The 26,824-nt window shown below is 37.7% G+C and overlaps 1 protein-coding gene across 1 annotated transcript; it reads right to left on the bottom strand.

The window, feature by feature from the left end:
• Window positions 1-541: 541 nt before the first annotated feature.
• exoc3 (exocyst complex component 3) lies at window positions 542-21,997 on the bottom strand. Its single transcript, NM_212715.1, is given in 13 exon segments — window positions 542-1,434; window positions 1,967-2,088; window positions 3,848-4,009; window positions 4,248-4,370; window positions 4,470-4,611; window positions 7,058-7,168; window positions 9,499-9,599; window positions 9,677-9,802; window positions 10,788-10,905; window positions 14,581-15,262; window positions 16,978-17,197; window positions 18,583-18,759; window positions 21,880-21,997. Coding segments are annotated over 12 exon segments (2,247 nt in total). The 5' UTR covers window positions 18,727-18,759; window positions 21,880-21,997; the 3' UTR covers window positions 542-1,238.
• Window positions 21,998-26,824: the final 4,827 nt, after the last annotated feature.

Consider the following 26,824-nt stretch of genomic DNA (forward strand, 5'->3'; position numbering starts at 1 on the left):
CAAAGCACAAGGGTTAAAATAAACATCACATGAAATCAAATAAAAATAAACTTGTTTTACTTTATATTTATTTTAGGTCTTTGTTTGTTTTTAATTAAATAAGAGGAAAAAAATCTTAAGAGATAATCAGACATCTAAAAATAAGTGTGATTAAAGTAATTAAATTGAAGCACTATATATAAAATCTACCATAGACTAATCTTAGAATTACATGTGAAGTCGCGTGATAGAGTAACCGTTTAAAATGTTTAGTTCTTAAAATATTATAATTATAAAGCATAGCAATAATCCAGTCTAAACACAACCACCATCACCATAATAATAATAATACAGCATGAGCGGCACGTCTGTCTTTTCTCACACAGAAAACCCCCCAAAGCCCCTCCCCCTTTCTATTCTTGCATGACCAATCAGAAGAGTGAATGGATTAAATATTTGAATAGTCACGCAAGCTGTCTGCGCTGATCCAGGGCGTGTGTGTGTGCAAACAGAGATGACCTACAGTTTAATCCAACACCATAAATCAGTGTGTGTGGGTCACTTAGTGTTAATCTGGATTTTATTGAAATGAAAACTGACAGTTCAGTGGTTCATTGCAGTTCATGAAAGCGTCCAGCAGGAGGCTTATTATAATAGTGTCAAACTCTAGTCGTGTGAAAAGCTAATTCACCGGTGACTGATGGGAAAGAAGTAACTGAAAGCAAATGACGCCTCTTAAAGGGACAGTTCACCCAAAAATGAAAACATACTTATGATTTCCTCACCCTCAATTCGCTCTAAACATTTGAGTTTTGTTAATACAACTGGCAACCATTGACATCCATAATAGGATAAAGACATACTACGGAAGTCAATGGTAACCAGTTTTCAACATTCTTCTAAATATCTTCTTTTGTGTTCATCAGTAGAAAGAAACTCAAACTGGTTTGTAACTAATGGAGGATGAGTAAATGATGGTGCACTGTCCACTAGGCTATCAGCACCATCGACTGAACTTGTATATGTTTTTAGGTGAACTATTCCTTTGTTTCATCTTTAAGTAGAACAAGCTAAAAGAAAAAAAAAACATGTTTCTGTACATCAAGTGATCATAAATCATCAGTAACTGTAACCTCAATAAGAGCTCCTGCCACTCATGTTTCCACTGTGCTGGCAGCAAACGCATTTCCAAAGTGCATTGAGGGAAGGAGTCAACACTCGGTTCTGTGACCTGTTAGTAGCTCAGCAAAGGCTCCAGGTTATTTCAGCAGTTTGGGCACAGCCATTGAGGTCATGGAGGTCATGCTGATGGTTGGCACAATGATGTCTCTGAAGACGGGCTGAAAGTTGGAGGAGGTGGACGGTTTGTTCTGGTTCAGAGTCTCTATGATGGTCTGTCTCATTTCTCGACTGGCATCTCCTCGGATGGCTAACAGCGCCAGGATGTGCTCCTCTCTATTAGAGGATGGAGAAAGAGATGGAAGAGTTATTGACAAATATCTTAATATGTCTGTGGAAATAAAAATGTACATAATCTGGTTTCATATAAACGATAATATATATAACTGAGGGGCGTCACGGTGGCACAGTGTGTAGCATGATCGCCTCACGGCATGTAGATTGCTGGTTCGAGGACCGGCTGGGTCAGTTGGTGTCTGTGTATAGTTTGCATGTTCTCCCTGAGCCCAGGGTTCTCCGGATTCCCCCACAAGTCCAAAGACATGTAGTACAGGTGAATTGAATAAACTAAACGGGTCGTAGTGTATGATCGTGAATGCAAGAGTGTATGGGCGTTTCCCAGCATTGGGTTGCAGCTGGAAGGGCATCTGCTGTGTAAAACATATGCTAGATAAGTTGGCGGTTCATTCCGCCGTGGCAATCCTTGATTAATAAGAGACTAAGCCGAAAATAAATCAATAAACTCGGATATCTCTACATAAAAAGGAAAGTGACACTTTTTTTATTCTCTACCACCACCGAGTCTGACCTGATGTCAGGATATTTGGAGACCAGGGTGGACACCTCCAGGTACAGTAGAGCAGGATCGGTCAGTTTGAAGACCTCAGCAATGGCATTGATGGAGTCACACAGCCGGTCTGTGTCTTCTCCCTGCGCACATACAAACACAGCAAACCTGACATTAACCTGATACAAAAAAATAAAACACTAGAACGCTTCCCTATGATTAGGGCATTTGCTAATCACAAATACTAATGTCTTGCTTTACTATTATTTTGCTCTTAAAAAAAGTAAATGATTAATTATTTGCTACTTTATTAAGTACACCTGTCCAACTGCTCGTTAACAGGAATTTCTAATCAGCCAATCACATTGCAGCAACTCAAGGCAACTAGACATGGGCTGTTTCTCAATATGCGTTCTTCAGCGGTCTTGCGTCCTTGTGTAACGTCATCATCAGCTGCCAAAGTTCGGTTCCAATACTTAAGACCGCAAGTACGGAGGACGTGTGAAACTTCCTGGATGTGTTCTTGATATCGAGGATGCACCGATGCAGACTTGAGCACCGATCTCGCTCTAGAAGTCCTTTAAGTCATTGCGACTGGATGTGGGAAGCGCAGAATTTTATTTAGATTTATTATTAAAGTTCAGAGATATAATTTATTTACCTCAGGAGTTTTCTCTAAATGAGATGGTGAATATAAACATCACTATGGACATCTTAATAAAGGAATAAACATTAAGGGTGTTTGTTTGCTGAAACTCGTATTAAAATCTGTTTTATTTATATTGCGCAACGTATATTTATAATGTTTTTATGCGTAGTATATATTTTGAAAAGGGCAAAAACAATAAATAGCTGTATGAATGCTGTAATGTTTCCATTAAAAACACAGGAAGGTTACGTTAACATCAGGAAGAACGCAGCATCTCATATCTCACAGGACGCGTTCTCTGTTCTTGTGGTCTCTCGAGTTCTTTCTTCCGAGGACACCTGGCAAGACCGGTCTCCACTACAATGCAAGTCCGTTCTCTGCTTTCTTGGAATTGAGAAACAGGCCTGGTCAAGTTCAAACCGAGCATCAGAATGGGGAAGAAAGGTGATTTAAGTGACTTTGAATGGTTCAGGCTGGTGGTGGTGGTGGTGTAATGGTCTAGGGCAGGGGTGGGCAATCTCGGTCCTGGAGGGACGGTGTGCTGCACAGTTTAGCTCCAACCCTAATCAAACACACCTGCTTATAGATTTCTTGTGATCTTAAAGACACTAGTTAGTTTGTTCAGGTGTGTTTGACTAGTGTTTAAACAGAACTCTGCAGGGACACCGGCCCTCGAGGATCAAGTTTGCCCATCCCTGGTCTAGGGGATATTTTCTTGGCACACTTTGGGACTATTAGTACCAATTGAGCATCATGTCAATGCCACAGCCAACCAGAGAATTGTTGCTGACCATGTCTATCACTCTATGACTACAGTGTACTCATCTTCTGATGGCTACTTCCAGCAGGATAACACGCCATGTCATAAAGCGTGAATCATTTCAGACTAATTTCTTGAACATGATAGTGAGTTCACTGTACTTAAATGGCCTCCAGTCACCAGACCTCATTCCAATAGAGCTCCTTTGGGATGTGGTGGAATGGGAGATCTCTGAGGAGTATTTCCACTATCTTGATAAATCTATGCCACAAAGGATTAAGGCAGTACTAAAGACAAGAGTGGGTCCAACCCGCTACAAGTAAGGTGTACCTAATAAAGTGGCCAGTGAGTGAATAATTTGCTTTTGCAGTACATTTGGAGTATAACCCATGGCACATTGGCTCTGATTATATCTCTAAAAGCACAGTGTATATCTAACCTGATCATTTAAAATAAACATATAAAACAACAAATGCTGACGTCACAGACTCACAGCAGAAAGTTTCCTGAAGAGGAACTTAAACTGTTCTGCTTCCTTCATCATGCGATCTGCTCCCTCTTTCCTCTCGTCTGCATTCTTAAAGGAGATGCGCTTATACATGATGGCTTTAAGATACTCAAACACCACCCGCCGATGAGCCACGCTTGTCATTTCCTGCTCAATACACACACAGACACAACATTAATCACTAACCTCTGTGTTTCTTTAATATTGTATAGTGACTAGGAATGTTACTTTTACATTAGATTACCGTTTTTACTAGTCAAATAAATGCAGTCTACGTAAGCATGACTAAATAAATGTGGTCACAACATTAATAACAAACAAGACAACACTATACAACTATATTACAGTGCACTTGTACTTGTTCTGGTTCATTTATTGTGCAAACCTGATTATAAGGCTTTTTAATTTTGGCAAAGTCATTAAAGTAGTCCTCCACGGTCACACAGATGGTGTCAACAGCATGTGTGCCCGTCAGCCACTTCCGGGTCAGCAGTTCATTAAGATGATGCTGTGTAGAGACACACACAGAAAATGAGTCATAGTTAAACATGCTTATCCTAGAGACCAAACCCCTGACAGCACATCATAACAACAGGAGCATCCTCACCTCCAAATCCAGAAAGACTTCATCCAGCAGGAACTGACAGCCCTCTTTAGCCACGTCATTCAGGAGCTTGTCTATGGTGGCGTCGTCCTGCGTGGGTTCATGAGACTGAGAGTACTTCCTTTTCAGGCTGTTTATAGACTCTCTAAAAGCAAACATTTTCTGATTAATTCATTAGTTTGATTTACACTAGCAATCATTAACTGTTGGTAAACACATAGAATAATGCTGAAATTCTATTTAAAGAGACAGTTCACCCGAAAACCTTCATCATTTACTTATCATTGGGTGGTTTCAAACCAGTAGTTTCTTAACACAAAAGAATAGATTTTGAATAATTCTGGAAACTGGTATCCACTAGCATCTATATTATAAAAAAAATACAGTATGGAAGCCAACATTCTTCAAAATATCTTCTTTTGTGTTTTAACAGAAGAATGAAAATGAAACTTGGAAATGTTTGGAACCACTTGAGGCTGAGTAAGTTTAATAAAATTTAAGTCTAAATGTATTTTTTTTTAGAGAGATCTATAGCTTTTCTACAATCTTACAACATTGTACATATTATAATATAAACGACATACAGATTCTTCAATTGAAACTGTTGTGAAATTATGCAATACAGCAAATTTTTATTTTAAAATAAATCACAGCTAACATGATGATGACACTAGGCTGTATCGCTACTCCAGTTGATATGTTCAACCGGGTCACAAATCAACATTTTTCAAAATATCTGCTTTTGTGTTCCAAAGGAAAAGGTTGAGCACTGAGATGCTAAGCTCAATCATGTCGTCAATATCATTTTTGGGTGGACTATCCCTATTGACTTTATACTTTTAATATGACTTTTTATTTATATATACAGTGCATCCAGAAAGTTTTCATAGCGCTTCACTTTTTCCAATTTTTTATGCTACAGCCTTATTCTAAAATGGATTAAATTAATTGATTTCCTTAACATTCTACACACAATACCCCATAATGGCAATATGAAATATTTTTCAAAATTGTTGCAAATTTATTAAAAATAAAAAATAAAAACCTGAGAAAAAAAAAAAAAAAAAAATCACAGGTACAGAAGTGTTCACAGCCTTTGCTATGAAGCTCTAAATTGTGCTCAGGTACATTCTGTTTTTTAGAAATGTTCTAGAAATTCTAGAAATGTTTCAGCAGCTTATTTGGAATTCTCCTGTGGTAAATTCAGTTGACTGGACATGATTTGACAAGGCATACACCTGTCTATAGGGTGCCAGGGTTGACAGTGCATGTCAAAGCACAAACCAAGCATGAAGACAAAGGAATTGTCTGTATACCAACGAGACAAGATTGTCTTGAGGCACAAGGCTGGGGAAGGTTACAGAAACATTTCTGCTGCTCTGAAAGTTCCAATGAGCACAGTGGCCTCCATCATCAGTAAGTTGAAGATGTTTGGAACCACCAGGACTCTTCCTAGAGCTGGCCAGCAATCTAAGCTGAGGGATCAGGGGAGAAGGGCCTTAGTCAGGGAGGTGATCAATAACCCAATGGTCGTTCTGTCTGAGCTCCAGCGTTCATCTGTGGAGAGAGGAGAACCTTACAGAGGGACAACCATCTGTGCAGCAATCCACCAATCAGGCCTGTATGGTAGAGTGGCCAGACAGAAGCCACGCCCTGCCTGAAATTTACCAAAAGGCATCTGAAGAACTCTCAGACCACAAGAAGCCAAATTCTCTGGTCTAATGAGACTAAAATTGAACTCTTTGAACTGAATGCCAGGCTCCGCTCATCACCAGGCTAATAGCATCCCTACAGTGAAGCATGGTGGTGGCAGCATCATGCTGTGGGGATGTTTTTCAGCAGCAGGAACTGGAAGACTAGTCAGGATAGAGGGAAAGATGAAAGCAGCAATGTACAGAAACATACTGAATGAAAACCTGCTGCAGAGTGCTCTTGACCTCAGACAGGAGCAACGGTTCATCTTCTAGCAGGACAATGACTCAAAGCACACTGCCAAAATATCAGTGAAGTGGCTACACAACAACTCGGTGAATGTCCTTGAGTGGCCCAGCCAGAGCCCAGACCTAAATCCTATTGAACATCTTTAGAGAGATCTGAAAATGGCTGTACACCGTCGCTTCCCATCCAACCTGTTAGAGCTCGAGGGGTTCTGCACAGAGGAATGGGCAAAAATTCCCAAAGACAGGTGTGCCAAGCTTGTGGCATCATATTCAAAAAGTCTTGTAACTGCTGCCGAAGGTGCATCAACAAAGTATTGAGCAAAGGCTGTAAATACTTCTGTACATGTGATTTTTTTTTTTAAATGAATTTTCCAACAATATAAAAAACTCTTTTTTCACATTGTCATTATGGGGTATTGTGTGTAGAATGTTGAGGAAATAAATTAATTTAATCCATTTTGGAATGAGGTTGTAACATAAAAATGTGAAGCGCTGTGAATCCTTTCCGGATGCACACAGAGACAGACACAGAGACAGAAAGACAGACGCACGCACGCACGCAGGCAGGCACGATATATGACCCAGAATTCCGCATTAATGTAATGTTCGACTTCAAAATTAATAAATCAAAAACTGATAAGAGAAACTCACTTGAAGGTCTGGCAGTTGTTGATGATGGCGATCATATACTGAACGTAGCACTGCGGGAGCTGACGATCTTTCAGGTGTTCCTCCTTATAGACGATCGCCTCCTCTCGGTACCTTCATACACATGCAGGAGAACTGAAAATGTGCTTGGTACAGAGCAGACATCACAATGAAATCAAAATGGACAACGCATATTATTTAATTGGAGCATTGACATATACATTATTAATGATTTATATGCGCAGATCATTCGTCCTTACATCAAAAGCGCATCCTTGCAATCTTTAATAAAAATAATCTTCCCTCCCTCTTTTATCTCATCTCTACTCTAATAGCATGTTTACCAGAAAGAGGGAGGGATTGAACTGTCACCACAAACATCCAGGCAATTCTACTTTTCTCTTGTAAAATAATGCATTTCACCCAGACGTACTATACTTCACAATAGAGAACAATACTGCAATCTGTTTGTTTGTTTTAAAAATGTATACTTCAGATTTAGATTATATTAAGACTTAATTTTTTTTGCTAAACACTCTAAACCTGTATTTAGATTAACAGTAGGGCTGCATGATAGTGGGAAATGATGCAATATTGTTGTTGAGAGTTACGATAATCATATTTAATAGGATATAACTAAAGGCCGGCTCACACTGTGCAATTTTTTTTTTTTATAATCCTAAACGATTGTACCATGTCAGATTGCACGAACACGGCTCCCATGTCACACTGTAAGATCTCAGCTGTCATAAAGTCAGACTAAACGACAATGAAGACCTGCCAAACACGAAAGAAAACGCCCCTGGAGTTTGACGTCATCCACACTTTCACTATGTCGTATTCTAAAATGATTGCACACAGCAAAGGTAAACAATCTGAAGTGGCAATTTTGCACACGGCGTGTCTCAATAATAAAACCAGGAAGAAAAAACGGTTTTGACATTTCACCACAGTCATTTGAATTGCCGCATGGATTGCATCATCAGTTGGTTGGTATTAGTTATTGGTCTGACGCTCATCGCAGCTGTTGTCACACTGCAGGAAAGTGTCTGAAATCTTCTGACACTGACAGAACTTCATTGGAGGAAAAATCTGATCACAACGGCCACAGATTTTAGCCCAGGATTTCAGGAATCTTTTAAGATTTCCCAAATTTGTCTCAGACGACAAAATCGTGGCTGAAACCTCACAGTGCGAGCAGGGCTTAACTTGCAAAATGCTTTTTTATTCCATTAAAAATATATTTTTATTAATGTGACCATCATACTAAAATAAACTGGTAATAGATAATTTTTTTCTGAGGTAAGTAAATGTAATATCCAGATGCTTACATTTAGACTTTAAAACACCATGAATGACAAAAAGCATTGATGGAAATCCTGATTCTTATTGGCACATTTTCCTCTCCTGTCTCCCAGCATTAGTATTTATTTTCATCTCTAAATTCATCAGCACCAACTGGAGAGGTGTTTATAAAGATAGTAGAGGTCCCATCTGATTGGTCAGATTTGGATAAACAACCTATGCATTCAGCACACAAATGACTGGCATATGAATATTGCATATTTTATTATAACATTACCATTCACCATTATCGTACTGCGTATCGTACTGTGCAATCTAATCTAATCTAATAGAATATCCTTGATAGCTAAAGTGCTTCTACAAAGCTAACATGTGGGAGGATATTCTCCAAAGTATTAAAAACTTGTGTCTAGGCATGGGACGATAACAGGTTTCAAGGTTTACCGTGGTTTGGAAAGGTCAAGGTTTTATAACTGCTAAAAACTTCTGTTATACGGTTCCAACAGCGCATGTAAGATTTATTTTTTGGCGTTTGTTATGACTCTCAACAACAACAATATCTCCAGCAGAAAAAGACCCTCCACATTAAAAGCTACCGTTCAGGGCACGATTAAGGAAACAAATCACTTTTCCAACAATATCCATGCATGCTCTGGTCCTGAACTATATAGTCACTTACTTAATATCCAGTGAAATGAAAGCTATCCAAAGCCTTTTCAGGATATAAAGAAATCTATGTTTTTGAAATGAATAAAGACAGCAGATGTCAGCTTCTTTTTAGCCTGACATGTTTATTGCTCTAAAATACTGTAAATGTTTCTTAAAATATTTTGCGTTTAATGGGGAAAGAAAGTTGCTGTTTTTCACCCAGACATTTAAAAAAGGACATATTTTAGAACAGTAATCACAATACCATGAAACCGTGATATTTTTAGCCAAGGTCAGATTCCAGGCTGACTCTACAGTTGGTAAAAAAGATCTAATCCAGTCCCATTAGTTGGAAAATTAATAAAGGTTTCTTCTACCAACATTGGAGCTCATTTTATGAAGTTTGCTTTTTGTATGTGGACGCAATTTCCTTTTCAGGCTCATTACCGTGGGAAAAAACAACACAAGTGGCCAGGATGAGATCACAGTACCTTTTTAGGAATGAATTCATCTGCTTCAAACAGACGCCCAGCACCTTCTCTCTGAAGATCTCATTAATCTGAGCGGCGACCTGAAGATTCTGCTCGAACATCTGAAGAGGAGGATCTCATGTTGAACTCGTATAAGTAGGGGGATTAAAGCATGAAGTCGGTCAGTAAGTTGTTGTACCTGGAAGACAATAGCTGGTAATGTGGTCTGGTAGTAGCCATCCTGATCGGCCTCAGGCTCCGTCTCTTTCTGCCAGTCTTTCTTATCTGTTTCCAGAGCTTTACGCAGCCAGCCTGTGATGTTTGACTGAAGACAGATGGGAAACAAAGACTAGCTGAATTGACAATGAACATTAAAATTAAAGGGATAGTTCACCCAAAAATGAACATTTATAAACACTGAAGCATTTTCAAACTTTTATAAGTTTCCTTATTCTGAGCAAAAAAAGAAGACAGCTGAAATCTGGTCACCATTAACCTCCATAGTATTTTTTCCCTACTATGAAAGTCAATGGTTACAGGTCTTCAACTCTCATTAAATTTCTTCCTTTGTGTTCAACAGAAGAAAAACAATCAGTGAGTAAATAAAGAAAAAAATGGTCACTTTTGGGTGAACTAACCCTTTAAATTTAGAAATATCTGGTGTATCCAGAATGTGTCTGTGAAGATTCTGCTAAAATACCATATTGACCATTAATAAACCATTCAAATTAAGCAAAGACATGCTGTTTTATGTGAGGCTATTTAAATGCAAATTAGCTGCTGCTCCCCCCCTCTTTTCATACAAGGGCCTTTAGAGCCTAAATTACAGCAGCAGCAACAAACAAAACTCCTGCATGTTTTTTCTTTATTCTTGTCAGTCTAAACTCCTGATATACTAGATTTTATGAGCTCACAGACATAAAAGCATGAGAACAAAGTCAGCTGTTAAAAAAATACAAAAAAATGAACACAAAAAATTTATATGTAGCATGTATACATTTGGGATATTTTGAGTTGTACATTCTCAAGACACCTGAGAAGTTAAGAGTTTCTTCAGAAAATGTGATTACTGATAAAGCAAATAACTGCTTTTGGGATGAATTTGTGTTTTGTAAAGTTGTACATGTTTTTCTTGCTCAGAAAGCAACGTTAGACACTAAACGAAGCTGAGAGAGAAAAAGCATAATAGGAGTTCTTTTAAGGCTGTGAACGCCGTGAAGAAGGACTTTTATATTTTATATTATATTATATATTATATAATATATATTACATTATTATATTATATATTTATATTATTTTGGGTGACTCACATTGAAGGTCGTGAGGTATTTGCCAAGCAAATCGTTGACCACCTTTTCGGGTAATAGAGGCTCCAGCTGCTTGACCTCACATTCAGGCTGTAGATCAGGATGACCCATCATATCCACACTGCCAGAGACACAACACACACACACACATTAATACACAAGAATTCCATCTGTTTCTTATCCACATTAATGTCAGTGAAATGCCTCAACTCAGAGTTAGAGTTCTGATGATAGATTGATTACAGCATGATCCAATCACTGCTATTTTCTTACACTAGTAGACTGTCTATTTCAATGGCTAATATCAGGAGAATTTCTAATAACCAATGCTGTTGTTGTACTGTAATCCACACGAGTCCAGCTGCGCTCTCATAGCGGGAAAATGAAAACAAAACCTTAGTTGCAGCACATTTAAAAATGCAACACTGACAACCCTTATCTCCAAACAATTCTTTTCCCACTTGTTTTGGCAACACTGTACAAGTATAAACAGTCTTCGAAGTTATCATGCATATTAATGAAGTTGCACCGTATTCACAATAGAGCACGCTGATTGGTGTGAACTAAGTCTTACTCATGAATGAATGCAGCACACTCAGAGACATCACGAAGTACTCCAAGGTATAGACAGCCAGTCTACACTATCAAACACATGCAAGTTTTTAATCGGCATGATGCAGCAAAAATTCATTTCAAACCGGAAGAACGAAATTTGCTCGAAAATCGCAAAAACAACCAATTTTAAATTTTTTGTGTTATACATGTCCTAATAGTGTTTTAAGCAGCATGTGTTTTTGTGTTTCGTGACCCTTTAAAGATCCAACCCAGTAAAAATGCAATGCCTATAGTTCACAGGGCATCAACACAAGTAGTTCAAGCAAAACAGCACAGAAGGCAGAAGTGCAGATCTGCAGGCTGCTCTCATCTCTTTGTTTAGATCTACTACACATAAGTGCATTAATTTTCCAGGCTCAATCCTGTGAGTGCACGCGATCTGATGCTCTGTTTTGAATTCATCAGTCAGATTAAACACACAGAGCTGCGCTGCTGTTTTACATGCTGAGCTAATTGCTGAACTTTGACAGACTGATCTGCCACTGAAGAATGCAGAGCTGACCTACAGTAGTTTACACCGTTTTTTTTTTTTTTTTTACAAGTGAAATGACTGCTTCTACATTTATTAGTCACATAAATAGCTGGAAGTTATTAGCTATAAACACTTTTCGCTTGCAAATAATGGTATGTTATGCAATTCATATACTTTTGGGAAGTATTAATAGTGTAAGAATGGCTATATCTCTCTCCACAATAATAAACCCTTAGAATTGTTATGGAACTCCACACGAGACAAATCCACGAGAATGGTCAGGCACTAAAACAATAAACTTTCTACTCTGCGAAGAAGATCAGCTAAGAAAGCAGTTGTTCAGGTTGTCTCGATCAAGCATCCCTGAGCCCCCCTCTTTGCCATGGACTTTACCTTCTACACCAGAGCAGCTCCACACAGAATGTCTAAGTTTTTAATATGGTGTATCTTGTGGCTCTATATTCCTTGTTTGGTGTCATTTTAAATGTCTCAGTGTGATTGGTAATGTTATCCTAATTTCACAGTAATGATTTACAATCTCCTTTATATCAGTTAATTTGGGTTTTGACTTTGATAAGATCTTAGCCAGATGCTCCACTCCAGGGAAAATGGTCTTCACATCAACTCATGATCAAGCAAGAGTCTTGGTGAAGCTTTTCTTGTCTTGAATTTATGGTGATTTGAGAATTTAAGGGAAATGTGGAGAAGTGTCTGTGGGATCCTATAGCCAGGATACCCCGTTGCAGTGTATAAGTCTCTGAGCTCTGCATTAGGACTTATATGCTGCATTGTATTTCTACATGATCGGGTGTTAATCTCTAACTATTAAATGTATCTGTGAATAACTGATGTTGTGCAATCTGAATTGTCTTATTTTGTTTAATTATGTGAATGGGAATGGAAAATCTTTGCCTGACAGACAAATGTAAAATACTTGTTTAACTCTAATATCTGCTGATATCGCTTAAATCTAGTAGATTGTTTAGGCTGATGTTTCCGCAGCTTATGACCAGGATTGGTCATACATTCAGGCTCAATGGATGGAGCATGGGCACAGCATTTGAGACCTGTTGATTTCTGACAATCGCTGACTTAGTATGAAATAATCTAGGGGTGTAAATCAAACTTTATGTATGAGCAAGCATGGGGCGGCCTAATATTACTTAAAGGTCAGCATACTGACTCTAAAGCGACTTCGGGTAAACGATGAACCATTAACTGAAAATAAAGATTTATTAGGTTAATCGATCTAAATTAGACCAAATCACAACCTATAAGGTGATCAGCTTGAATTGGATGAAACTACATTTAAATTATTATAAATTGGAGTCAGATTAAATTCGAAGTTGGAAACAAATGAAAATAAATTAACAAGTAAAAATATTTCTTTTCACATGTGCTGAAAAGGCTTACACGCATTTAACCTTCACCCATACTGTTAGTTCCGTCACCCTTACAATAACAATAGTGTTACTATTAATCTTATTATACACTGAAAACAGTGCCAATCAGTTATTCAAATTTTAATTAAGTGCTTGTCTAATGTTGTGGCTATTTATTCTGTTTATTTTGACACACTCTACATTTTAAAAAGTGCTATAGTTATTAGGATGAGTTGAAAGGACTAAAAGAACAGGGTTTTAATATTGAAGCCCACCCGAGCACCTCTGGTAAACTGTTATGCCAATATAAAATCATCACTTTTAAAATTTTCACTGCCTGATGGAAACGCAATGTAAAGTGGGTTTCAAACCAGACAAAAAAGCACTGCATTAAGTGAAGTTTTATGAACTAATTTCGAGAAAAGCACGTGATATGATTGAGCACGACTGGCCGCTCAATCGTAATCAGTATTATTCCAATCAGAGTGATCCTAGTTTGCTATAAATGGATCATTTTCTTGCTACTGCTCTATTTTCATTTAGAAGAATCCCCCTTCCACCCCATCTCATCCTTTTCCCCTCTTTTCTAAAAGGTGGAGCTATCAAGACCTACCTGATTTCGGATCCCCCAATATTCTTATTGACCGGGCGGGAGGCCTGGGCTCAAATATTTCCGAGCTCAGGGTTCTCTCCCGGGACAGCATGACAAACCTGCTTTAAATGCTAAGCATATCTAAGTGGGAACTCTTGAAATACAATTATTCCTTACCGTGCATTTAAAATATTCAGATTTATTTGACCACAATATTTTCAATGGGGTTACAGCGCACAGCTGTTGCTTCTGCATTTGCCTCATTTTACGCTTGAACAACTAAACAAATGCTTTTTAAAAGGTTAATTACTATGTTTTGATTAAATTACATTAATGATGCTGTAAAAGAAACCGTGTAAAACTAAAGATTAAAAGGATAGTTCACCCAAAACTGAAAATTCTGTCATCATTTTCTCTCCCTTCACTTGTTTCAACATTGTTTGAGATTCTTTCTTCCGTTGAACACAAAATAAGACATTTTAAAGAAAGCTGAAAACCTGTAACCACTGACTTACCTAGTAATTGTTTTTCCTACTATGGTAGTAAATGGTTACAGGTTTTCAGAATTCTTTAAAATATATTTTATGTGTTCAACAGAAATCTTAAAGAATTGAAACTACTTGAGGAAAACTACATTGTTAATAAATTTTCATTTTTGGATGAACAATCACTTTATCATTCCACCTGAAGTTTGTCAGTGGCTGAAAAAATGATTGAATTGAACCTGTATCTTACCTTTTATAGGTGTTGAGGACCCACGTGAGCATAGAGACGATCTCATTGGCCTCCAGCTCCTCTGCTGCGAGCTCCTGCACTCGAGCAGACACCGCTTTATGATAGAGGGTGAAGAACACCTGGAAAGTGTTGTAGTGTGGAGGAAAACACTGCACCATCAGGTTCTTCACCACGGTCAAGTCGTCCAGAACGTACTTCCTCATGATCTCCAGCAGCCTCACCAGCCACATTTTATCCGACTCACGGGTTTCTGACTGCGTGCTCTCGATGCGGCCGCTCACCGTGCCCTCCAGGACTTCATTCATGCGGTTCTTCCAGCACTTGGGTCTGCCGGGCGGGATGAAGCCGGTCTGCTTTTTACGGTCCAGCATCCTTCGGTCAATCTTCTCCTCGCGCTCGATGATTCGGACCACAGACACCAGCATGGTGGGGTCGCGTCGGACGGTGACCATGGCGCGCTGGAGGACCATCCAGAGCTGTTTGGAGAGCTCCTCGGACAGACCCTGCACCTGGCCGAAGTAGCCGCGGATGAGGTTCATGTCGTGAACGTTCTTGCTGTCCATGCGGTACTGCTCATACATGAGGTCATCCCGAGAGCATTCCAGGTCCATCAGCTTGCGGTGCGCTTGAAGCAGCTCGCCCTGCTCGATCAGGTCATGGGTCTCTCGGACAATCTCAGGGACTGCAAAATGTGCGTGCAGTGTCAATGAGCGTACATAAAACATTTAAAAAATGCATTAAAGGAGACCTATTATGCAAAAATTACTTTTTATAAGGGGTTTAAACATGCTGTGTGGCAGAAGTGTGTGGATATAATCAGCTTCTAATGGTAGAAATATATGAATTATATTCTTTTATACTTAAACTTCATGAAAACAGTCTGCGGAAACATTTTGATTGACATTGTCTCCTTTGTACTTGTCATGAACGTTGTTTTTGAATCTGCCACTATAAGCGGACACCAATGACTGTAAAAAATATGGACGACGCGACAGCCCCTTTTCCCATTAAACGCCTTGAGGGCAAAACGCCTGCTTGACGGGCACAAACTGTCGCAAAAGACTGCTGAAATTGGAGCCTTGACATGCGCAGAAGGATTGTCTGATGGAGCCAGAGGAGGAGCCGCGAAAATGAGCGGAGTCGAGCTTCCAACCAAACGCTTTATGTAAAATCAACCACGCCCCCCGAACTTCTCAGCATGCGTTTGCTGTCATATCAACACAGATGGATGTAATAACGTTAACAAATATGAGGGTTTTATATTTTCAATCGCGCCAGCTCCGGGCCGCAGCGCATAACCTACTTGCGGCGTCGCGGGCTGATTCCGCCTCGCATGCGGCAGCGCCGGCTCGCTCGGCCGCCGCATCTGGCTCGATTGACTCGGGCTGGAATCGGGCAGTGAGTCCAGGCATCCGGAGTAGGTCCAGCAGAGGTAGTCAGTCTGAGCTCTGAGGGGTAAGTCTCCGGCAGGCGAGAATCTAGCCGAACTGGTCCGAGTGTATTTTGTCATCTGGGTGGCTAGGCGTGTATCAGCAAACTAATAAAGCCCGAAAAAAGTCCTGACCTCAGCGAATAAACAGTGTTCCACCAGGATCATGTATGTCAGAAACTATAGTTTACTGCTGAACTCATTTTGTCATGGTAAAATTTCTTTTGAAAAGGGCATAATCTAATTTGAATTTAAAGCAACAGTCACCAAAATGGCACCATTAGGATCAAAGCCTAAAAGCGGCAGACACCCACATACATAACTATTGTATTTTTGTATAAAAACAACTCATAATAAATGATACTAATGATTTTTTTAATCATTTAAATATTTAAAAAGCTACCTTTAAAAAAACAAAAACACTAACAAAATACGTAAATTAAAAAAAACAACACATCAATCCATCTTTTAATTACTAACCAAATGAACACAAAAGAACCAAAAGCGAACAACTATTTAATTTACCAATTAATCAACACACAAAGTAACCAACTACCTTGCCAACCGACAACTAACAACAAAATTAGAAAAACTCATTAACCAAACAGCCGACTTGTATGTCTAACTAACAAATAAAAGGTCTAAAAAATTATCTACCTATGCAAATAACTAACCAATGTCTGCCAACATCTCAAAATGTTTCATTACCCTTTAAGAAGCTTTTACTTTTTAATTTGTTTTTTTACAATTGAGCCATAAACAAATCCATAAACAAATCTAATTTCAAATTTAATTCAAGGACTTTCAAGGACGTATGCTTGCTTTCAAATACTTTCCAGGCCTTGAATCCATATTGTCCAAAATTTAAGTACTTTCAACATGTTTGAAAACCCTCTGAAATGAACAGAAAAGCTGATCCAAGCTCAACAGAAGGATCTCTGCAAACTGACAAAGAGCTTCAGCCTCACCTGAGAAAATGTTCTTGAGGTTCTCGACAGCTGACGCCAGCTGACTGTGCTGAACCACAGCGTCCTTCACGTCCTTAAGGTTCTCAATGGTGTTGATGCTCTGCCTCCAGTCCTTACTGACATCTGCCAGAGAGTTCTGGATGTCTTTCACATCACACAGAGCATTGTGGAGCTGCGTGAGGCCTGTTCGTACCCCGTCTAACTGAGACTGAATAGCAGCCTAGAAAGAGATTAAGACAATGCTTTGATCGACTCTGAAAGAGTTAAGTCATCATGTGTAATTTAGGGTTGTAACAATATACCGGTATGACGGTCTACCACGATTTGAACGTGCACGATTATCATACCATGAACAATTGCATATCAACGGTTTTAACCCTTAAACACCGAGACAGCCGCCCGCGGCTAAAAATAAGTATTGCTCTTAAATGTTTAATAACTTTTGATCTGCTGATCCGATTCATACAATTCAAAGATTGGCATAAAGAAGAGAATCAGCTTTCCAGTGCTGTGTCACATAACATTCGCGGACTTTCAGAGGCTCCGGAATCAGTGCGGTTACGTCATCAAAATTTGAAAACGCTGATTTGACAAAGAAACACTCGTCACTGTGTCTCCGGACAAACCAGACATGATACATTGATGCATTGATGCATTGTCCCTCCTCCATGCCCAGATTGGTTCAAACTCGCTATATCACAACCAAAAAGCATAGGTTTCGCTTTTGTTTGTGGACCAACAACGAGCTTTTTGAACAACACGGAATGAGGGCTAAATAAAACGCAAAAAAAAAAGTTTTGCATGAAATAATTCTCATACTAAGTACTTTTGCATGCACAGCAGCACAGAAACATGACAAAACAGTGACAGCAAAGACGAACTGCTGCTCTTGCTGTTTTCAAAAGACGCAAATGAAGGTGCAGCTGTTTGTCTGCATTGCAGACAACCATATCCATATCCACAGACAACCATATCCATGCTGGCACATAAAACCTAAGGATGGTCCATATTGAATCTAGTTTCGTTATGTAACTATTTATAGTATAGTAAATATTTATATCTATTTTTTTACTGAGGATTTGCACCATGTTTATTTGGACTTTATTTGGACTTTGACACATTATTTATTATTTTCTTATTTTTTTATTTGTTCATTGTAAGTGGTGTTGTTTATAGTAACTGAAAATATATTATTTGGAAAAAGTCAAATTTGCTTCACTGTTCTATTATTTTGTAACATTTGTAACATACCGTATACTGCGAAACCGTCAAACCGTGGTATTGTTTTAGACGATTTTCATACCGTAAAAAATTCATACCGTTACAACCCTAGTGTAATTCAACAGAAATAGTATCACCTTTAATATAGCTCCCAGGTTAGAAAACATTATTTGTGTGGTATTTTGAAACTTCACATACACACTTTAGAGACGTCAGAAACTTATTTTACATCTGATAAAATGGGGCAGAATAGGTCCCGTTACCAAAAACAAAAAAATAGTTGTGAATTTTTAGCAACAATTCAGGAAACAAAAGTCAGAATTGTGAGGTATAGACAGAGAAAACATTCTGTTGGGTTTATTAGTAATAATATAATAGCTTCACCTTTAATCTAGCTTCAACAGATGCTTTCTTGCGTGCTTCTCTCCTTCTGTACTGCTCCACTTTATCCAGCTGGTCCGAGCGCTGAAGCATCCCAGCAACCCTCTGCACTGCCGTGGCCACAGCCTCTCGGTTTGTCTCCTCCATAGTAAACACTCCCAGATGGCAGGGATGAAGGTACTGAAATAACAACAATGACAGTTAAAAGTTCTGAAAATAAACCAATATAGAATATACAATGACCCAATAGTGCTGAATGACTCAGTCTAATTCTATGTGTTACATGTATTGAAATGACTAAAATAGCATCAAACAGTAAAAAGTAAAGGTAATAAAATGACCCTGAAACTGCAAAGCTTAAATCCATGGCTAACACTTTACTTTTAGGTTCCTTTAGTTTATGCTAGTTAATGTATTTACTAACATGAACAAACAATGAACAGCATGTTTATGGCTGCATTTTTTAACATTGTTAACGTTAGCTACTGGAAATAAAGTTGTTTGTTGGTAGTTCTTATTAACTCAGAGTGCTATAACTAATGTTAACAACATAACTTTAGATTTTAATATAACATTAGTAAATGCTGAACTATGATTGATATATGCTGTCCTAAGCTTTGGACAAAAGCATCTGCTAAATGACTAAATGTAAAATACTAGTACTGTACATTCCTAGTTCATATTATACAGAGTGCACATTAACTTACAAACCCTTATTGTAAAGTGTGATCAACGAAATACAATGTTGTTGCAATTATCATTTTAATCATTTGACTATGTCTTTTTCTTCCAAAATTAAATTTAGTTCCTTGAGTATTTAAAAACTTTTTTTGTAGTTGAACGTTTTAGTAATTTAGTTTTTTCTACTTGGTTTTTATTAAATATTTAATGCCAGTTAACAAACAAACCAAAACATTGCATTAGGGCCACACAATATATTGTTTTAGCATTGATAATGCAATGTGATAATTTGCATTAGTCACATTGCAGGGTATGCAATGTTGAGTTTGTATTATAATTTATCATTTTCATGTGTTTTTGATGCCTGTGATTGTATAATGATTTTAGAAAGCATTCAGGTATAAAAATTGTACCATTTGTGACATTAACTATAATTCAGTTAATTTACTTGAATACAGTTAGACTCAGAAAATGATAAAACACTGTATTTTAATTTTAGCTTTTTCTTAATTGTATTTACAGATTGTTCTGCATGAAAATACTCAAATTACATGAAAAAAATCAAAATGCACAGCAAATTGCACACACCAAAACAGAAAATTGTCGAGGAACATCACAAAGCTTATAGATAAGTTATTAGATTTTTATAGAAATGCATTCCCATTGCAGAATCATCCCAATAGATCTAACATTATAAATTCTTTCCATATATATATATATATATATATATATATATATATATATATATATATATATATATATATATATATATATATATATATATATATATATATATATATATACATAGCAAAATAAAAAATATATATTGCAATGTTAAAGTTTTCCAATATCATGCAGCCCTATGTTGCATGTATCGAAATGGGCATAAATAGTACAAAATAAGTTATACATAACATTCATTTTTTTTCGTCTCAGGTATTTCAGTATATCAAGTTAAAATAAAAGACAAAGTAATGAATTTTGTAGGGTGTTTTACTTTTTTGATTTATTTGGTAACTATAAGCCTGATAAAATGATAAAAATAACACAAACTGGGAAACATTTTACAGCATAAACAGCAAAGGTGCTTTTAGTATATTTATTAACAATTTGCACATTCAGACATTCTCATTTATAATATAATTTCAGAAAAGTATTCTTTGCAAACTGTAAATAGTGAAATAATTTTAGCAGGCAAATGACTATCAAAGTACAACAGTGTTAGTGATTAACAGTTTTATTGATTCCCAGGCAGATTTCAGAACGGAGCACAGAATACAACTCTGTAAAGAATCAACATTTTACCCTATTAACAAACCCAACCCAAACTAATCCCAAACTACTACTTTAAGGTCCCGGCTTGGCTATCACTAGGCCCACACAGAACCTGCGCACGCAGAATTGCGCAGATTTTCAACCCATCATTAATTCTGTTTATTTACTTGAGTAAATCAAAGTTTATTTCGTTTTTAATTAATTACAGTAATATTATTGACTTATCTGAAAATGTTCATCTGATTTATGTACAGTGCAGTTTGTACAGCAATATTTTCTGTCTTTTAGTAAATAATATATTACATGAGAGACTTGTTTTGTTTACCAAATCAAGTGAATCTAATTGGATTTGCATTTTAAACATTAAATAAAAGTTAAAAAGATATTATTTTTTATTTGACATATTAATGTTTTAGTCATGATACTACCAAAACAATTCAGCAGAAATTTGCAGATTTTCACCAAAATTCTCCACAGAAATAGCAATAAATGTCCACAGATTCCGTCTGGCCCTAGATATCACTACAGTTAAAGCCTCCATCTTTATATCAAATTTAAATAAAACACAATAAAAAATGAATAGATAAATTTAGTCAGAAACATATCACATTTACACTGTCACAAACAGTATATCCCACACACATTTATTACTGTTCCATTTCCAAACACGTAAAGTACTTGGACCATTTTTATAATATAGATTTGTCTTTTCCACTTGCTTATAAGACATTTTTTCAAATGCGACCACTTTAGCGAGTATTACTGACCATACTTGAAGGGAAGGGGCATCTTCTGATTTCCAGCTCCTAAGAATTAATTATCTGCCATTCAGTTATCTGGTTTGGACCCAGGACTATTTTTAATTTTTGTCTGTCCAACCACCTAATATAAGCAGTCTAGGACATAGTGAAATATGTACAGTTACTAGTGCTAATGTTGTTTTTAAATCATACACGCGATTTCAGACCGAATATTCAGAGTAGCGTGGTAAACATTATAGGGAGCATGTCGAATGTGCAAAACCAAAACCAACTTTACCTCAATCCTGTATTCACATAGGAACCTGTGTATTTATAACTGCATTTGTGTTTGTTTGCAGCTGGTTAGACATGCAGAACCAAACTAACACAAACAGTCAGTTATACTAGACACAGTCAAAATAGGAACGGGTTAAGAAAAAGCCCAAATAAAGCCGCAATTTGTTTTGTTTGCAGATATAATTGTTTTGTGCTGAAGGCCCATAGTGACAACTGCTAACGTTGCCTTGCTAAGCACATTAGCATTCATAGCACCGCGTTTTACATAATTAACGTTAAATATTTAAGGTCATGAGAAAGTACTCACCCAGACGAGATGTTCGTTCTCTGAGTTGCGTGTTGTTACAAGCTGTTCATTAATTTTGTGTTTTCATGTGTGTTTATTCTGTTCGTTTACTGTCATAACAGCGGCGTCTTCCTGGTTTCGCCCTCCACTTACCAGTCAGATGACGGCGCTGTGCGCATGCGCCAACAGTATCAACTGCGCGCACACTTTACGCAGATTCACAGATTACAGCGAGGTCAACGAAATGAATAATTAAAAAAAAAAAAAAAAAAAAAAAACGAAATGAATAATAATAATAATAATAATAATGCTAAAATAATTGCAGTGTTGGATGCTAAACAGCTGAACGGTAAATAGAAGATCATAAACAACATTCTTAATAGTGGATAACGCAGCATAACTGCGAAAACATTATAATCTCATATGCATACTTGCCAGATAAATCAAAAGGACTTGAAAAATGACAAATATGATTATTTATACATTCATTCACACATTAAGCAATTAAACAATAGATAAATACGATTTTATTTTCAGTTGAATACTCACCAGCCACTGGACAGGTACACCTGTCCAGTAAACGGTTTGTTAACACAAATTTCTAATCAGCCAATCACATGGCAGCAACTCAATGCAGTTATAGGCATGTAGTAGACATGGTCAAGACAATCTGCTGCAATTCGAACCGAGCATCAGAATGGGGAGAAAAGGAGTCACTTTTAAGTCTTTTTGTAAGTCACTTTTAACGTGGCATGGTTGGTGCCAAACCGGCTGGTCTGAGTATTTCAGAAACTGCTGATCTACTGGGATTTTCACGCACAACCATCTCTAGGGTTTACAGAGAATGGTTCAAAAAAAGACAAAATATCCAGTGAGCAGCAGTTCTGTGAGAGCAACCGGCTTGTTGATGTCAGAGGTCAGAGAATGGCTTCAACTGATAGAAAGGCAACAGTAACTCGAATAACCACTCGTTACAACCGAGATATGCAGAAGAGCATCTCTGAACACGTCAAACCTCGAGGCAGATGGGCTACAGCAGCAGAAGACCACACCGGGTGCCACTCCTGTCAGCTAATAACAGGAAACTGAGGCTACAATCCACACAGGCTCATCAAATTTGGACAATAAAAGATTGGAAAAACGTTGCCTGGTCTGATGAATCTTGATTTTTGTTGTGACAGAACGATTCAGGCTGGTGGTGTAATGGTGTGGGGGATGCCAGCCTACCTGAGTATTGCTGCTAATCATGTCCATCCCATTATGACCACAGTGTATTCATTTTCTAATGGATACTTCCAGCAGGATGACGCGTCATGTCATAAAGAGCGAATCTTAGACTGGTTTCTTGAACATGACACTGAGTTCACTATAATTAAATGGCCTCCACAGTCACCTGACCTCAGTTCAATAGAGCACCTTTGGGATGTGCTGGAACTGGAGACTTGCATCGTAGATATGCAGCCGACAAATACGCAGCAGCGGTGTGATGCTGTCATGTCAATATGAACCAAAATCTCTGAGGAATATTTCTAGTACCTTGTTGAATCTATATGCCACGAAGGAATAAGGCAATTCTGAAGGCAAAAGAGGGTCCAACCCAGTATAGTAAGGTGTACCTAATAAAGTGGCTAGAGAGTGTGGATTATGTGCAGATGAGAAATCATTTAGAATATACAGTATAAATGTATATTTGAGCAATAAAAAAATACTAACAAACACAAAATAGAAGATTTCCAAAGGGCAAAAGAGATTTATTTTTCACGTTCATCCAAAATCTGTACCTAAAAGTAATAAAATACAAATCATCTTCTCAAAAATATCTATGAAAACAACCTGAGTTTTTGCACATGATTAAACAGTCTAGAATTGTCGAAAGCTTATTATATGTATATATTTATTTATATATCCTGAAGGAAGTCCATTTCTGAATCGGATTTAAAAACAAAAAAAGTAATTGTGACTTTTGTTTTGCAATAATTCATGGAACAAAAGTCAGATTTGTGAGGTACAGACTGAGCATATTGTCGGATTTACTAATAAAAATTATGAATTTTGAGTATTATGAAATATTTAGGGCCAGAACGGTAGCGCAGTGGGTAGCACAAAGACCTCACAGCAGGAAGGTCACTGGTTCGAGCCCCGGCTGGGTCAGTTGGTGTTTCTGTGTGGAGTTTGCATGTTCTCCCCGTGTTTCCACCGGGTGCTCCGGTTTCCCCCACAAGTCCAAAAACGTGGTATATGTGAATTGAATAAGCTAAATTGACTGTAGTGTATGTGTGTAAATGAGTGTGTGTGGATGTTTCCAAGTGATGGGTTGCCGCTGAAAGGGCATGCGCTGCATAAAACATATGCTGGATAAGTTGGCGGTTCATTCCGCTGTGGTGACCCTTGATTAATAAAGGAACAAATTAAATATTTATCTTGTAATTCTGAGTTAACATCCCTGACCTAAATAAATCAAATAAAACTTGGATTTTATTTCCTGGAACAATGAGTTTATAGACTCTCACACAATTCTGACTGTATATCTGACCTATATAGGATATCTTGCAGTCCTAACATTAACTTTCCATAACTTACATATTTCAGTTTTACTACTAAAAACATATTGAACTCATATCTTGCAGTTTTGACTTCATATCCGGCCCAGAAATATAATATATAAACCTAAAATTATACTCAAAGACAAATCATATAGGTGTCAAACTCTGCAGCTCTGCACAGTTTAGTCCCAACTATAATTAAACACACCTGATCAAACTAATTGAGTGCTTTGGGCTTGTTTGTTGGTTTGATACACAAGAGTTTGAAAATGCAAAATTATGTCGTGCGGCGCTGCGAAAAGGGGCGGAATTAAACAAGATAACATTAATAAAAGCGAGCGATTGCTCCATGTGTTTAAATTTCTGTCCAGAGAGGTCATATTTATCATATATTTGCAAAACTTGACGCATGACCCTGCGTTTCCGGTCTGACGCATTCGCGTGCGTATGAATAGAAGGCAATGGGGAGAAAAGTCCAGTGTGACCACAGCTTAAGTGTGCTACTAAACTTAGCAGAGCTGCAGCCCTCCAGGAACTGAGTTTGACATCCTTAATGTAAACCATATATACTTTTTTTTTGTTTGCATCGCAGCAATCTTCCATAAACAAAGTTTTAAAGGGACATTTCACCCAAAAATGAACGATCTGTCATCATTTACTCACCCTTTAATCTTTCTAAACCTGTTTTCCAAACCTTCATATCTTTCTTCTGTTAAACACAAAAGAAGATATTTTAAAGAATGTTGGTAATCGGTAGCCACTGACTCCAATAGTACTTATTTTTTCCTATATGAATGTTCATTTGTGTTAGCTTACACAATTCTTCAAAACAGTTGTTGTTTTTGTTCAACAGAAGAAGGAAACTCATAAAAGTTTATAATCAGTTGAGAGTCATAGATATTTACACTAGATATCGCATACGGTCAATAGCGCCGCCACATTTGTACAGTGCTCCCAGGACAAAAGCCATTCAACCGCACTAGTCAAGACTAAAGCCAATGTGAAGATGCTGGACTTTAGCCCTACGTACAGGTGTAGTGATGAGCAAACAAAGAAAACAATTCATAGGTAAGATTTTGTTTTTTATGTTTTTGTATGTGACGAACTTTTGTGTTAAACAAGTAACGTTATTAATGATAATACAGTCACCTACTGCACTGACCATAAGGCAAAGTAGCACCAACTCGCACTAAATGCTAGGCCTATGCTAGTTTTGTTGAATAAAACCAGCAAACAATGTAAATGAAATATGATGACAAGACGCTGCGGTGCCAGAAACTTGTATTATTGTCGTCTAAGTGAAGTAACAGCTAGTGTTTGAACTTATAAGGTACCTTATAACAAAAAAGAGCCTGCACCTCAATGTGCATACTGTCCACCTTAAATTATTGAATATTACAGATACTGCATATAATTTAGATCAGAAAGGTCGATATGCACATTGAGACGAAGGTATATAACGATGGTTCACACGAGTCGTTCTTAATAGAGATTCATTCACAAGCGAATCGCTCCCTCCGTTAGAATTAGAAGGGAAAGCAGGAGAGGAGTTGTGTTTCAGCACATGGATTAGATTAAATTTAATAGGGAGGGAGGATAATACAACTCCTTCCATGTACACAAACAAACGCTTTTTGTTGCTATAATTTTCATAATTAAAAAAAAAAATTGCATACTGAACCCTGGGAAAACTCCCGATCATACATATATGCGTATATCTATGGCTTTGGATGGCCAGACCTTTACTGCGCCTTGGTCCCACATTCATTTCAAAGGACAGCTATATACCCTGTACTAAAATGGCGGCTCTATTGATGCTTCCAATAGACAACAACTGCGTAGGTGGACACCCATGACGTGTGGAGTCCCACAAGGCTCGATTCTGGCACCTCTCCTGTTCAACCTTTACATGCTCCCTCTGAGTCAAATAATGAGAAAGAACCAAATCTCCTACCACAGCTATGCTGATGACACTCAGATCTACCTAGCCTTACTGCCTAATGACTACAGCCCCATTGACACCCTCTGCCAATGCATTGATGAAATGAGCAATTGGATGTGCCAAAACTTTCTTCAGTTAAACAAAGAGAAAACTGAAATGATTGTGTTTGGGAACAGAGATGAGGTTCTCAAGGTAAATGCATACCTTGGCACTAAAGGTCAAACGACAAAAAATAAGGTCAAGAATCTTGGTGTGACTCTTGAGTCAGATCTGAGTTTTAACAGTCATGTCAAAACAGTCAGTAAATCAGCATACTATCATCTCAAAAACATAGCAAGAATCAGATGCTTTGTTTCTAGTGAAGATTTAGAAAAACTTGTTCATGCTTTTATCAGCAGCAGGGTGGATTACTGTAATGGACTCCTCACTGGTCTGCCTAAAAAGACAGTCAGACAGTTGCAGCTCATCCAGAACGCTGCAG

This window comes from Danio rerio, chromosome 2 (genome assembly GCF_049306965.1).
Source record: "Danio rerio strain Tuebingen ecotype United States chromosome 2, GRCz12tu, whole genome shotgun sequence".
Lineage (NCBI taxonomy): Eukaryota > Metazoa > Chordata > Actinopteri > Cypriniformes > Danionidae > Danio > Danio rerio.